The 15,763-nt window shown below is 35.8% G+C and overlaps 1 protein-coding gene across 10 annotated transcripts in view; it reads right to left on the reverse strand.

The window, feature by feature from the left end:
* The window catches only part of bru1 (bruno 1), a 179,481-nt gene that overhangs the window by 101,771 nt on the left and 61,947 nt on the right, over window positions 1-15,763 (reverse strand). For 3 of the 10 annotated variants that reach the window (XR_015271294.1, XR_015271293.1, XM_086831267.1), the window contains exon 2: window positions 469-1,521. The exons of the other annotated variants lie outside the window; for them this stretch is intronic. Coding sequence is in view for 1 of the 3 variants with exons in the window: in XM_086831267.1 (XP_086687393.1) it covers window positions 469-1,274 (806 nt within the window). In the remaining 2 variants the exon portion in view is untranslated. The remainder of the gene's footprint in view (window positions 1-468; window positions 1,522-15,763) is intronic. 10 annotated transcript variants of the gene reach the window in all.

The following is a 15,763-nucleotide window of genomic DNA, read 5'->3' on the forward strand; positions in this document are numbered from 1 at the left end:
CAAGAATATATATGATTTATAGGGTCGGAAATGACTCCTTCAAGGCGTTATAAGCTTTTGATATCCTGGAAGGGTTTAATTAAGATCTTAAAATGATCGTAAATATGATTTAAAATTCATGAAAATAATGCTTGTTATTTACATTAATTTACAATAATATACAAATATGTATTTCATCAGTTCATAAACATTAAAACAAATAAATTTAAATTTAAATTCAAACGTCCTTTCCGAACTTAATATTATCTTTATAAACATGATGATAACTTAGTTATTTGGGTGGATTGGAAGGATTAAAGGTCTTGAAAATTAGGTATTAACAATGTTTCACATGATATAAATTTAAAATGTAACACAATTAATATGAAAATGGGTTTATAACACAAAATTAAATAATAAAATTATTAGTAAGAAGAGGTTAGTTAGTGTGGGGTTGGTTTTGCTGAAAATCATCGCTCGCACACTTACCTATCCCTGAGACGAATTTTAAAGTCCTCGTAATCGCTGGTCTCAATAAAGTTGTTACGCTGCTCCCTGTCCCGGTCCCTTTCTCGCTCCCTTTCCCGTTCCCGTTCACGTTCCCGCTCCCGTTCCCGTTCACGCTCCCGTTCACGCTGAAACTCCTGCATATTGGCCAATTGCTTGTGAAAGAGTTCCTGCTGGGATTGCAGCAGCTCGTGGTGATCCTGCAGAGCGGCCAGCTGGGAGAGCTGTTGCTGGTAGGACGATTGTTGCTGCTGCTGCTGCTGCTGTTGCGGTGGCGGGGATGAGGAGGTCCTTGGTCGCTGATAGGGATGATGATGTAACTGGACCTGATGATGATGATGCCGCTGGAGGGTTCTATTCACTGAATGCTGCTGCTGCTGCTGATGATGATGACTCTGCTGACTGTGACTAAGCTGCTGCTGCTGCTGCTGCTGCTGCATCGGTTGATGACTGCTGACCCGCACCTTTAGCTGGGTGAGCTTGTGGCAGGCATTGGGATCCACCTCGGCGAGGCCAAAGTCCAGCTCGGCCTGGGCCTGAACCTCATAGGCCTGTTGCGCCTGCTGCAGTCGCTCTCTTTCGCTCCGCGGCGAATTGGCCAACTGCTCGGCCGGCGGCTCAATCTCCACCGCCGAATACTCATAGTCGATGCGATGCTGGTGATGATGGTGATGGTGATGATGATGATGAAGAAGCGACTGGCTGCTCTTGCTGTCCGCCGTCACAGCACCGGTGCCGGGCGTGGCGGTGGCTATCTTACCAGCCAGCGCGTCCAGCGAGCTCAACATCTTTGACTTTGTCGCTTGTTGTCGGTGTCAGCGTCAGCAGCTAGTTTTGCTGTCGTCCTTTTGGATCGGCTCTAATCCTGCTTATCCAGTTTGGAGGAATTCTATGCTGTACCCTCTCTCTCTCTATATAGATTTCTTGGAGCCTCTTTATTCTATCTCGCTCTCTCGCCTCTTGTTCCCCTTTTTTTTTTTTTAATTTAATATCTCTTAACTTTTTGTGTGTGAGAAACTATTGCTTATAACTTGCCTGAGGGGAGAAGTTTTGGGAGGCGAATTGCAATGGATTAGTAAAGCTTAAATGAATAGTTATTAGTCAAGATAAATTTGATGTTGAATGAGTGGTGGTGTTTTGAGGCATTGCACATTATTCCTTGGGCAAATCAAAAATCAAGTCACAGGTTACCAGTATTATTTGTTTGTTTTGTGGCTTAAATAAAGAACCAGTTCACACACCACACCCTCTCATGCACACACACTTCTGCCTGTCTGGCTGTCTGCCTGCCTGCGTGTGTGGTTGCAGAATGCAAACACACTTGAGCTAGAAAAGGACCAACTTGAAAAGCAAAAAAGGGTAGCAAAGAAAGGAAAGGGATCCTCTGGTTGCCACTCGCATTGTGTGTAGTGTTTGTCCAACCTTTGGTGCACTTTTTCCTCCTCCCCGAGTCCAGAGAGAAGGACACAAGCCAAAGTCCTACCTGCTTTTGTGGTCAAAATAATTGGGGGACACATGCAAATGATATAAATCAACAAAGAGAGCTACAAATTTAAAACAAGAAAGGTCTTGTACATATATTTTAAATATGGTTTTTAATTAAGGAAAGTATACAAAAGTCTTTATAATAATAAAACCCACAACTTCAAAGCAGCTTAACCCTGTCAACTCCCTTAAGCACCACTTGACACACAACCCTTAGATTAAGTATCTCTAAGATACATTGAATTACGACAAAAATCTTAGTTTACTATGCAAAAGGCTCTTGTGCCATCTCTCAGTTACGATTATTTGTGGATTATCTCAGGTACCAGGGCAATGAATTTAGATTGCAATACTTTGTGGTTAGCCAGAAGACTCTAGAGAATGCCAGCAGAAAGGAGTTGAGCAAGTAGCAAGTTGACCACATTTCATGCTAGTATCTAGACATTGTCCTGCTACCCAAGCACTACATCCTTATCCTTATCCTTAACCAACTCCACTCCACTCAACACCTGCAATATCTTCAATCAAATTTCCAGCTTACAACAAAGATCCATTGTTGTTGTGGCCAAAGCTACCTAGGGTTTTTTTTTGTATCTACAAAAGAGAAAAAATATATATACAAGAAGGTTTGCTTAGTATCTGTCCTCGTAGTGATGATTGAGGGAGTGGTAGTAAAGGACGAAGGATACCTCCTCTCCTCTCCTTGATGTTTGTTGTATGACATACTATAAAAGTCAACTTGAATGCACTGTGTAAATTTCACCACATTTCTTTTTCTCCCAGAAGCCCCATTTTCACTGTCTAGTGCCAGGGCTTGCAACTTTAAGTAGTTCTCCCCGAACCCACCCACATCTACTTCCTTCTTTCTCTATCCGGCAAATGTTGGTTGCATTTGAAAGGAATTTGCCTTTTACAAGATTTTACTCTTTGCAATTTACACGCGTCGACCGCTTTTCCATAAGCACACAAATGCATCTGAAATACATCTACAGTGGGGGTTGCAAAGATAGTACTCTAGGTTTGGAAAAAATTTGAAAAAATATTATGTCAATTAATCATTTAAATACTAAATCCAATTTTGTAAGCTGAGAAACTGTTAAGAATGCGTTCAAATGCTTTAACTTTTCTTTTCTAAACGGCCTCCTAAATAGATTTTTGTGCCCAACCCTGCCAAATTTTATAAAATATATTAAACCTTGAGAAATTAAAATTATTATATTTCTTCGACTTAGAAAAAGAACATGAGATAACAAATGTGTTGTAAAATAAATCATTGTCCTAGAATTTTATTTCCTAGAATTTCTACAAGCTCTATTTAGTTTTAATACCTATAATTATGACCTTAACTGTACCATATGCACCAGTATTTGTTTGGCTGTTGCAAGCCGTTGGCTTTTGTAAATGTTACTTCCTTATTACATGGCATTATATTATTGCAGATACACACAGAAAGACTCGGCTATCAAAGTAGTCCCAGCCACATAAGGCCAAGAGAAATACATAGATGTAGAAGCTGAAGTAACGCAGAGAAAATGAGAATGTAGGAAAAGCTTGTTAAATGTTTTCCAGGATGTTTGCCCACGCAGGATGTCTTTGCAGGCAACAGAAACGGAAAGAAAGAAATCTCGGTGCTTGTAATTAGCAAAATGCAAGCAGATCTCTTAGGCAGCGCAATTTGAAGATTAATTTTTAAAGACTTGTTAATTAAAAAGCATAGAAAACTATAAGCTAAATGCAATCTAAAAACTTAATAAAAAAAAGGTATTATATAAAAAGCAAAAAGATTTGAAATAATTTAATGAAACCGTATAAAATATCTTTTTAAAGAAGCTGCATTAATTCCATAATAAACTCAAATTTCCCTTTAATCCTTTAGAAAACAATTCAGCAAACTTAATTAGTCATTCTGTTAATTGCATTCAAAGGATATCAAGCTCAACCCACAGCCTCAAGGCAAAAGGACTCGTTCCAGACAGCTGAAAGTCAGCAGTTCCACATTTTGTCCTTTTCATTAGCAGTCGCATAATAGAATTTGAAAAGGCTTTAAGAACTGCACTCCCCTCTCGTACTCTCTCTCTCTCTGTGTGTGGGTGTTATCAAAACTAACAAATGGAAAAAGGAACAAGAATGATGGGGAAAAATTAAAAAAATAAAACCGAGAAAAGAAAATCGCGCTAGACGAGAAAATTCTCAGAGATTTAAAGACAAGCGCGCCATAACCCAAAAACATAAATCCTTTGGAAAACAAAAAGAATAGAGCGAATGCGAAAATGGAAAAAATGAATATGCTAGCAGTTTCCAGAGAGATATATACTATATAGAAGTGAGGGGAAAAAAGTTGATAAGCGGCAACGGGAAAAGCTCTTTAACACCCAGGGAAAATGAAAAAATAAAAAACTTGAAGAGAAGACACATTGAATGCGGATTTAAACAAATAAAAAGAAAATAATGAGAATTTGAAGGATTGAGAGTCACATAAAATGATTTATGGCTGTTACAATATAAATTTCTTTAAGTAAATATAGTAGATGATAGGAAAATTCCTTTCTAAATAAGAATATTTTATTAGATTCTAGTCCCTATGCACATTTATGTATTTACTTTTACTTTTCAAACCATCACCCATTATAAGCTCAAGAGTAAACACGTTCTTAATATGCAATTATCTGAAATACAATTTCCTGTGCAATATTTTCCAAGAATAAGAGTATATAATATAGATTTTGACCCAGCATTAATGGAAGCGTTTCTTGCAATAACAACAAATGCTGGTTGTGATATTGGAAGGAGTAGAATACTCGCTTGGACAGACAAATCACTTGCATAAATTGTCAGCTGGCAATTTAATAAACAATGCAAACTCAGGGCTAAAATAATTAGACATTTATGGACATGTGCCCCGGGGCTATGGAGATGTAAATGTAAATGTAAATGAATCAAGTAACTAATTAAGCAGGAGGCCAGGCAAGGCCTCGAAGGATGGCCCAGAAACCCGAATAATAATACCGATTTCTCTTCATAAATCAGACAAGTATTTTCCTCTGAAAATCAGCTACATATTGTTCTCTTTAAAGCCTTGTGGCTTGGAAAAGCTGCTTGGAAAATTCGGAAATTAAATATGGCACACAATGGCCATGGTTGCTTTTTTGGTTTATCAAGAAGCAAGTCTCAACCGCAACAAACCCCCAAAAGTCACGATGAGCAGGAGAAAGCAATTACTTTCTGCTTTGCTTGTTGCTTCTCCTAGAAGAAGTCTTCCCTTTTTCCCCCGGAAAAAAAAGAAGGAAAATTTTTGGGGAATAGAAAACTTTTTGTGGCCCTGACAGCAGTTTATGCTACACTTGCTTCGACTCAAACTGTCAATATTTTACTTTAAGACGCACGGCCACAATGGCTGTGGAGAGTAGAAAGTCGAGTCGAGTGGCAGAGCCACATCATTTGCTATAAATTCACTTCATGCTTGTGCTACTTGCTCCAGCTCCTTGGTCCTTGGTCCTTGTTGCTCCTGCTCCTGCTATAACGACCCAAAACTCAACGGAACAGAACAACAAAGTGGTAAATTCTGTTTTTCGGGGGGTGGTTCCAGACATAAATTTCGCCCTCTTGATTTTTATTTTCCAACTGGTATTACAAGAAAATAAATTAAAATTTACAAATGTCTCGCAAAGAAATTTAAGGAATTTAAAACGAGAAGGGTAGAAAACAATAGGAGATATTTGTATATTAAATATACTTGTAAAGTGAGGCTTAGAATTCGGTCCCTATTTGAAACCTTCTCTTCCTGTACTTTGTGGTCTTTGCTGAGCATGTGTTTCTCTGGCAGATTTAAGACGAAACCAAAACCCACACTCTTCCCAGATCGAAAGCATCCACAAATTTTGAGGTCAACTTGGGGAGGGACTGGCATAAATCTGAGAGTAAACTACACCGAGAGGCAACACAAGCCCAAACCCAAACCGTCTTGGACAGGACAGGACGGGACAGGAGTCCTTTGGGCAAGAGCGAGTCCTTGGTAGTGGACTTTGAACCCCATGTTGATGCTGGTAATCAAGGCATTAAGTGTGTTTACTGTTTATTTTATTAGACTTTAAGGCTTAATAGCTTAGTCGAGAGAATTTTTGGGGCCAGCCTTTTGTTTTCGCTCTCAACCATTCAAGTATTTAATTAAAGTCAACTTTGATTTAATTAAAAGTTCTAGCACTGGACCAATATTAAGCTCATGAATTATTTATGCCAACAAGTGAAGTTAAAAACAAAAAAAAAAAAAAAAAAAGAAATAGGAGGCCCAAACTGATTAAGCCAAATAAACATAAAAAAGGAAAGAAGTAATGGCTGAAAAGGTGAAAAAAACAGGAAGTGCGACAAGTTACAAGTTTTCACCGCAAAATAAGGAAAACTCTTACTCTCATTAGCAAGAAACTTTGTCCAGGACGGAGACTATAGCCTTTCGTATTTTTCCCTTAATATTCCCTTCCTCTTTTTGAATGGCCAACTTTTTCGTTTAACTTGTTTTATATATATTTTTTTTATTTTTTTGCCCGCCTTCTTTGCTATTTATCTCGTCCAGGACTTGGTCAATTTCCTGGTCAGTTTTGTAACTTTGTCGACGTGTCCCAGCCATCGACTGTCGTTGTATTTTTCTTTGTTGTTAATCTGTCAATTTTCGTGGAAATTTTCTGCAATTGCACTTATCTTGGCGAAAGCACACTTTTCCGGAAAATATTTATTGTGCTTGGCGGGATTTTGTATATAGCAATTTATTATAGAGTTTTGTTGATTGCATATTCCAGCAAGTTTTTTTGCTTTTCAAGTTATTGCTTTCTTTATTTGCATTGACAACTTCTGTGGAAGTCAAGTTAAATAATTTTACATATTTTCTTAAAAGAAATTTACACACTTGAGCTGAAGCAAAAATATTTTTTTTTCTAGTTCAAACAAATGCAAAGAAAAACAAACAAGAGTGAGCTGAAATATTGAAATTAAAGATTTTGAATGGAGAAAAATAAAGGAGCCATTTTAATTTCAATTTGATTTTATTGTAATACCCTGTAATGAGGAAGGGTCTACCCTATTTGTAGGAGTTAATTGTAGAATGCAATATCAATCTAACAAAATATAATGTTACATTGAAAAGAGAGATCCTAAAAGCATTTTAATACATTTTTTACACAAATTGTTATTATGAAAATATGATTTTTCTAGATTAACTTGTTGGTATTAGTAACTTTTAGTCTATATATTTATCTTTTTCTTATATTGAAAGTCATGCTAATATCTAATATAAATATTAAAATAGAAGCTGAACCAAAAATCCACTCATACCGAACACCGACTGGGGAACAACTGCGACGACTCTGTAATAATTTATATTTATTTTCTGTTATCTATTTGACCAAAAATTGCAAACTGCAAAATTGTCGAAACAGGGAAACGGACAGAGTCGTTGTCCTGGTTGGTCTCATGAAATTTCTATTGGCTCGAATGTGGGTGGATTTTTGGGAAATACACACACACAGAGAAAGAGAGAACTGCCATTGTTGTGTCAGTTTCATGCTCATGTTCCGTGTGCACACTATGCGCTGTTTGTTGTTTATGCAAATCTCAAATGCCTCGTAAAACTAAATGAACAGACAACACAGAAGGCAACAGAAAGAACACAAAAAATATGAGAAAATTTCATATTGAAAATAAGTTGTTGCCCTCTGCGCCTGTGGATGATGAAAAAACTGAAGTGCTTGCATTTGGGAGAGATATAGAAAAGGTTTCCAAAAAAAAGGTATGTAAAAAGATACAAGTTCAAGTTAGAATTACATAAAAGGGAAATTTTTATGGCTAAACTGCTTAATTATTATTTACTAACCCATACGATTTATTTTTAATGACTTATACAGCAGTACACAGTAATAACAGTATTTTATGTTTGTATAAAAAATTTAAACTAATTTGAATCAGTCAATAACTATGATCAGTAAGTATCTATGACCAGTAAGTATGTATAATCAAATACTAACTTTGAATACTTTTCCAGTTTTTAACAGATTTTCATCAAGTTTGATATATAATTAATCTAGAATTTTGTATAAGATTTTATGAAAATCGGACTTCTATATCATATAGCTGCCATACAAAAGATCGTTCTGTTTGTAATTCATCTTTAATTTCTTTATTTGTCTAAAGCAAACTTCCTTTTAAATATTTCCACATAAACAGCCTCTTAAATCTCAAGATCGTCATGTAACCCTAAAGGAGTTAAATGAGTTCTTACTTACACTCTCTCTGCAGGCTTGGTGGAGTACAAGAAACAAGGCCAAGGAGTTGGCATCTGTTTTTGCGGGAGTTTATTTAGTAGTTATTGTGATTAAAAACTTTGATTCAACACTGATTTTATAATAGCCAAATGTTGGATTTAAACTCAAATTTAATTAGAAACTTATAGTTTCAAGAAGAAGAACAAAAATAATTGTGTTTGCTACGGTGCTTAAGTACACTGGTTGAGAAGCGCAGAGGAGGGCACTTTTTTGAGAGATAGTGAATGCGAGAAAAGTATTATTTTTGAGAGAGAGTAAAAGAGAGGCAAACAAAATTTGGGTTTTTTGAGATGCGTAGGGAAAGCCTCATTATTTATTTTGGAATAATGAGAATTTGAGTAAGTAAAAAATATGTAATAAATCCGTAAAATTGATCAAAAATATAACATACTGAGCCTTGTTTTTTGTTCTTTTTTAACTATCTATAACCAGTAATTAACTCTGAACATTAAGTATCTATGAGCATTAAGTAATTATATTCAATAAGTAACTCTAACAAGTAATTAACTATGATCAGTAAGTCTCTATGAACATTAAGTAACTATGATCAGTAAGTAACTCTGAACAGCAAGTATCAACGACCAGTAAGTATGTATGTATGATCAGTTACTAGCTTTGAACACTAATAAACAATGACTTGCAACTTTTGTAACACAACACATTTTCGAGACTTGGCCGGCAGAAGTCACTTCGTTCCGGGGATGTTAGAATCAGTTGGGAATCATATGCACAGATGTGCGAGATTTGTTTTGGATCAAAATTAATAGCAAACTCTTTGAGTGAAACTATGCAGTTGATCTTTTATATACTTTTACAAGGTTATAAATCTGAGCACGCCAAATCGATGGATTATATATGTATATATATAGCTGACATAGGAAGAATTGAAAGATTTATAGAACTATGATCAGTAATTACCTATGATCAGTAAGTTTCTATGAACACTAAGTAACTCTGGATAGTAAGCAACTATGATCAGTAAGTACATATGACCAGTAAGTAAGTTAATCAGTAAGTATCAATGATCAGCAGCAAGTTAATATGAGCAGTGAGTAACTCTGAATCAGTAAGTTTCTATGAACATTAAGTAACTCTGAACAGTAAGCACCTATGACCAGTTAGTAACTATGATTAGTAAGTATCTATAATATTTGCCAACAATTTCTTTGGTCCCAGAAATAAATTTTAGTTCCTGCTAGTAGATATTGTTAGAAAAAAAAAGGAATACATCCAATCCTATGTATATCTAAACATTTTAAAGCTTTTAGCTATATCTAATTTGGACTCGTTCTTATCTACAATTAATTCCACCCTAAAGAGACTTTCCCCAGCCAGGAACTTCCACCACCTCCACCACCACCTTCCTTCTTCTTCACGACGTGTCCAAAGCAATTAACACATTGTCCACCTTTTTAATGCTCTTGAAGCCAAAAGCAAAATGCCAAAACACTTTCCAGCTCTTGGCCATCGATGAGAGGGTCCAAAAGCCGAAAGGAAAATACAGAAACATTGCGTGCCAAACACTCGCAAACTGAACAATTTTATATATCAGACCAAAGGCGCTCTCCACCTTTTTTATTGGCTCGGACGAATATTTATGGAACCCACACACGCAGCCGGCGGCACATTTCTCATTTAACTGCCTTCACCATTTGCTAATTAATTCGAGAAATTCCATTTATTTCAACGCTGAGAAACAACTAAATTTCTATCCAGACTCGGACAAGGAATGTCCAAATCAATTTGTGTTGCGTTTTGGCTTTTTCGACATTCGGCCAAACGAGATTTGTGCTTTTACGACTTTTTGGGCAGGAGGCGCAACTCCCTTCCACAATTGCGTGTTTTCCCATCAGGTTTGGCAAAAGTTAGGATCGTTTAACTTCTGACCAGCAAACTGCTCACGCAAAAAATATTTTTGTACGAAATCAAATTAATGGCGTCCTGTTGATGTTTTATTAATTTATACGGCTTTCCTCCTCTCACGCAGTCCGTGAGACGAAATAAATTATATTGCTCATACGACGCGTGGTTTGCATTATTGAGTAATTAAATACTAATTAAAGCGTAACATGAGCCAATTCCCCAGATTTTTATGGGAAGCCTTACTGCTGCTGCTGTTGTTGACGGGAAATTGTGGCCGGATAAAAATAATACAACGTTAACGAGGAAATAGTCGACTTTGGTTCTTATCTCTGGATTGCGTCAGCTTTAATTAGTTGGAATGAGTATTGTGGGTCTTGTTCTCTTTTAATTGCAAGGGATTTATATTTAACGTAATTGGATGTAAAGTAAAAAACGGGATTTTAATTAATGTTTTAAATAGAAGTTGTGTATTGAAAACTACACTTCAAATATATATTTTTTCTGCAACAGAAAGCCTAAGCTGTATTGAATACTTATCCCGTTATCATTTTAAGACCAACAGCATAAACTTTTTAAGGAAATCCATAACATCAAAGACAGGCAGAGATAGGTTTAAATAACAAATTAACCGAAAAGCGTATCCTTAGGGCCATTTTGCACGGCTAGACGACTTTTGGTCCTGTTTAATTGCTCCGCAGTGATTTGCATTCTCTGTTGTTGTTAAAACCAGAAGCCAGACATTGAGAGCATGGGCCACATAAATGACACTTGTCTGGCTTTTCGCTCTCGGTTTGGGAAAACTCCTCCAAACTGAACTAATTACTAGGAGAGTTTTCCCCTGACTCCCTTGAGAATGGCAACGATGTCGGTATATGCATATTTTTTATATATATTTATTTATTTTTTATGTGACTGATAAATGCAATAAACTTTGACAATATTGCACAGAGCATTGTCGTTTGATAAAAATTCATATAAATATATTGGATATCTCTCGCTTGCTTTTTCCAGTAACAATTTTTGTTTGTTTTTATTTTCTGTGTGTGTGTTTTTTTTATTTTTTGCCGACATGTCACTCAAATTGCGCGACGTTCGATTCTGTTTGCCCGACTTCCTGTTCTTGTTGTTTGCTCTTGTTGTATAATATATCCTATCATAATCTTTACTGACACGCGATGGTTTCGCTCCCGTTCTTGTTCCCATTTCCCGGTTTTTTTTTTATTGTTATCCTTCGTTTGTTTTCCATCGAGTGTGTGTTGGAGTGTTGTCCCTTCAAATATGGCTGCGACCCATCAATTTGATGTTGTCAATTTTCGTGAAAATTTATTGTTTGTTGCTCTCGAAATTTGACATTGTCATGCAGTTCGTTAGCCATTTCTGGCCGAATTGTGATGTATTAAAAACAGTTGACAGACGATCACACATGGCCAGGAATAAGCAAACGCTGATAAGCTGATTAAAATTGGGTTTTTTTGTAGATACAAGTAATTTAAATTACTTCACTTTACTTGTTTGATTTACTGTGGAAATTATTATTTTAACTGCATTTTAAAGTAGCTTAAAAATCTCTTTCAACAATACTTGTATTTAAATTTGTTGCATTTAAAGTGTTAACTACCACAAACTGTGGCTAAAATATGGTGAGTGAAAATCTGCAACTAGCTTTATGGAAAACTATAAAATATAGAAACAATAAAACCGCGACATTGCCAAAAATCAACCGTCTGCTAAATCTTTTTCCCCCAAAAACTGGCAGGATGTGAATTTCCCAAAAAATATCCTATACCAGCGTCAATATTCGATTTACTGTTGCATTTAAATCTTTCGCTGGTGTGTTGTGAGTGCTTATCTCGGGTCTGCCATAGGTTTTTGTCAAATAAATATTGTGTGCCGCATTTGCACATAAAATACACACAAAACCAGAAATACCCAAAAACCGGCATAAAGAAAGCTCAGAATAAAAAACAAAACCGAAAAGAGGAAATGAACAGAAACGAAAGATATCGAGAGGAGAGAAAACACACAAAGCTGTTGACATGTTGTGGAGGATATATTCATAGAGTGAATGCACCAGATATAGATACGGATTGAATGGGATGGACGGACACACACAGTCGCCGTCCTTCCAAACATTTGTTTATTTTCGGGCTTCATGTTAATTCGTGTGTAATAGACAATGTGGCCGAAATCAGCAAAAAGGCTAAAAAAATAAAAGGATGTGATGGCCAAATAAAAAGCACAGAGGTAAAACCCCTTTACCTTTGTTTTTTTTTATTTTTGTGTCGCTCACGCTTATCAAAAAGGGGTTGTGTTCTTTGTTTTACACACAATCTGCAGGTGTCCTGTGACTTTGACCAGTCACTGGACCTTCCTTTTGCTCTTTCTGAGTGTATCTCTATGTGCCAATCTTTGTCTGTGAGTCACCTTTACCTTTCTGTCTGTCTGTCTGTCTGTCAGCAAAAACAAAAATATTATCAGCAATTTTCCCATTTTTCTGTTGGTTCAAACAAAATAATAATAAGGGATAAAAAAGGTTGCCTGTTAAATTGAATTAAGTCGGTGAAAATGCAGAGATTTGTTATGGCGGATTGTTACAGAATTTAATTTAAAGATTTCACGGTGATTTGTAGGGAGAACTTTGGTTGGTTTTCAATGGAATTAAAACTTTAAATTTAGAAAAAATGGCAAACATATAAATCAAATTATTGTGTTGAGATATATTAAAAAAAAAACACTTGACAATGGTACTATTTTTGGGCTACGTTTTTATTTAAATAGTTCTTATCCTAATACTAATAATTTGTTTAAAAGTAAGCTACTAATTTTGCCCATTTTTCCCCCAAAATGATGTAAAACTTAAATGCATTTAAGTTATTTAATTATTTACAAAAAATAAATACTTCAATTTTCCGAGATTTAACACAGGCTCTGAACATTTATTTACCATTAAATATTAATTTCCTATTTATTTTCATGAATACTTCATGTCTGCCCAAAGCACACAAAATGTGCAACGACTTTAATAGTTATCTGCTAAATATAAATATAAATATATATATATATATTTATTATGGCAAAACAGGATATTAAAGCCTGGGCGAATCTCTTTGACTTGCTAAACTGAAACTACATCAATAATTGAATACAATAAATGTGCTCCAGAACACACAGTGCGTATGAGTTATGTTGTCGTTGTCGACGTCATCGTCGTTTGTCGCTTGTTAATATGCCTCATAAATAACGCATTTATGGCACAGACACACGCACAGAGGCCAGGACATTTTCAGGATATTACAATGAACTCGCACACAGACACCACACAGACGCACACACATGCAGACTCATTTGTTTGTATGTGTCTCTCTATTAGCAGCTTTGATATGCAAATTTTCCCTCTACATAATAAAGTTGCGCCAGATTTTTAACCCCACCAACACACACACACACACACACAAGCACTAATGCCAATCCTAATAGTTTAATATGCTTATAATTGTCGACCGAAAATTGTATTGTGCCGGGTTGGGTCTATTTGCATTTTAAATATTTTATTAATTTCCCCCGATATATGTATGCATTTGTTTATATATATTTTTGTACCATTTAAATTTTCGTCGGCGCCGGAGCGCTGAGTGCATTTGACAGACAGAACAGAACAGGACAGGCATTGTGTTTAGGCCTCCAACTCTTCTGCTATTTTTTGCTTGGGTTTTGATTTATGTTTTATGCATTTTACCAAATGAAATTCATTTATGGCTGCACTGAATATTCGTTGGAAATTTTTAAATTTATTTATATATATTCGCTGTCAGAAATACTTATTTCAGCCTCAACGGAAGTGGTGAGCGTTTGTTGGGTTTTACGCAACATTTTTTGTGTTTTGTTTGGGTTTGGTACAAATTGCTGAAAGGTATAGGACTAAAATATTGATTTTTAAATAATGCCCTGATGGGAAATTACAGCTTTGCATTCCAAAGGATATTTCTACATTTTTGATACAGGAAATTGTTTATTGAATTTAATATTTTGGGGACTGGAAACTTTTCACACATTTGTTAATCTTTTTCATGGCTTATTTTTCCAACAATTTTAATTTTAAACTATAAATAATAATTCCTTAAAAATTCCCTCAAAATCAGGGCTACTATCGTTTCCAGTAGCTTTCACTTTTTATTTTCTGCAGCTAAAATTGAAACATTTCCAGCAATTTCACTTGCACAAGTTCAACAGAATTTCCAAGAGAGACGAGGCCTGGGAACTTGGCCCAATTATGGCAAACTGGGCCCAAACACAGGCCGTTGGTTGTATAGCGCCCAGACGCCCAAAAGTCGGCAAATGTTTTCTGTTTGCTCTGGTTACGGGGTTACGGGTTTACGGAGTAGGGGGAATCCCATACCAGATTCTGGGCTCTGGTTCTGGGTTCTGGGATATCTGGCTTGGCAGTTAAACCGCACTTGCGGCAGTCACCTTGTCGCTGTTGTATCTCTCTCTCTTGCGATGGAAAAACACAGTGCAGAGATGAGTGGGTGGTGAGGTTATATCTCTTTCTCTGTGTGTGTGTGTGTGTGTGTATATACCTTGTCATAAATCTCACAATTTCTGCATGAAACTCAGATGCTGCGTTTTTGGCCCCCGACTTTATTGCCGCCAGTCGACGACGACGCGACTCGTTGCCCGTTGTTGTTTTTGCTACTTTTATATATATATAAATTTCAACGTAAAATGTCTTAATAAAGTCGTACGGCTATATATAGGAGAGAGAGAGGTAGCTAGCAGAAAGAGAGGGAGCTTCTTTGCTAAGGACATTTTTATGCCTTGCACAGCCGTCAGACAGAGACAGAGATTAGATTTTTCGTCTTGGTTGTCGCCATCGTTTTTATGTTCAGATTTGGCTTTATGGCCAACGACGACGGCATTTATTTCGCAAATATTAACAATTAAGTGACAGCAAAGCACAGACTTGGTAGTGTGAAAAGTATTGCCTACTTTAGAGGGTGAAGCGAAAGCTGTGAGAATATGAAAACGCTTTGTGTGAGCGCAACTTATATTATTATATTACTAATCATTATGTACTTAAAGTAAAGTTTAAAAATTTCATAAAATTCGTTCGATCTTCTCTCGAGGCTTGGTAAATTTATAAACCATCAAATTTAGGGTTTATAAATTTACCAAGATTTTCTACCTAACTACTTCATTGGACAGTTTGACTATATTAAAAACAACATTGAAAATAATCCAAAATAAATTCAGAAAAATTTTACATTTAAAAGAAAAAAAAAGAAAAGGTCTATAAGATTTTATGTAGAAAATTGATTATAATGTATAAAAACTATATAAATACATGTTAATAGAGGTTGTTTTATATAGGAAAGCCTTTGCTTTAAGGAATTATAAATTTACACTATAATAAACATACATAGTTGGTTTTTTAAATATTAAATATTTTTAAACTTTGGTAAAATTGTACCCTAGGTTAGTAAATAAAATAAATTCAAAATGTATAAAAGATCATATATTTTTAGCCACGAGAGTCTTATAAATAAATAAAAAACCTCGCCTTGTCATTAATTTCTAAACTTTCCTGAGAGAATAGAAGTGTTCTCAAAATAAATTGTATAAAC

This window comes from Drosophila serrata, unplaced genomic scaffold (genome assembly GCF_035046125.1).
Source record: "Drosophila serrata isolate PLE 108 unplaced genomic scaffold, ASM3504612v1 contig_240, whole genome shotgun sequence".
Classification (NCBI taxonomy): domain Eukaryota; kingdom Metazoa; phylum Arthropoda; class Insecta; order Diptera; family Drosophilidae; genus Drosophila; species Drosophila serrata.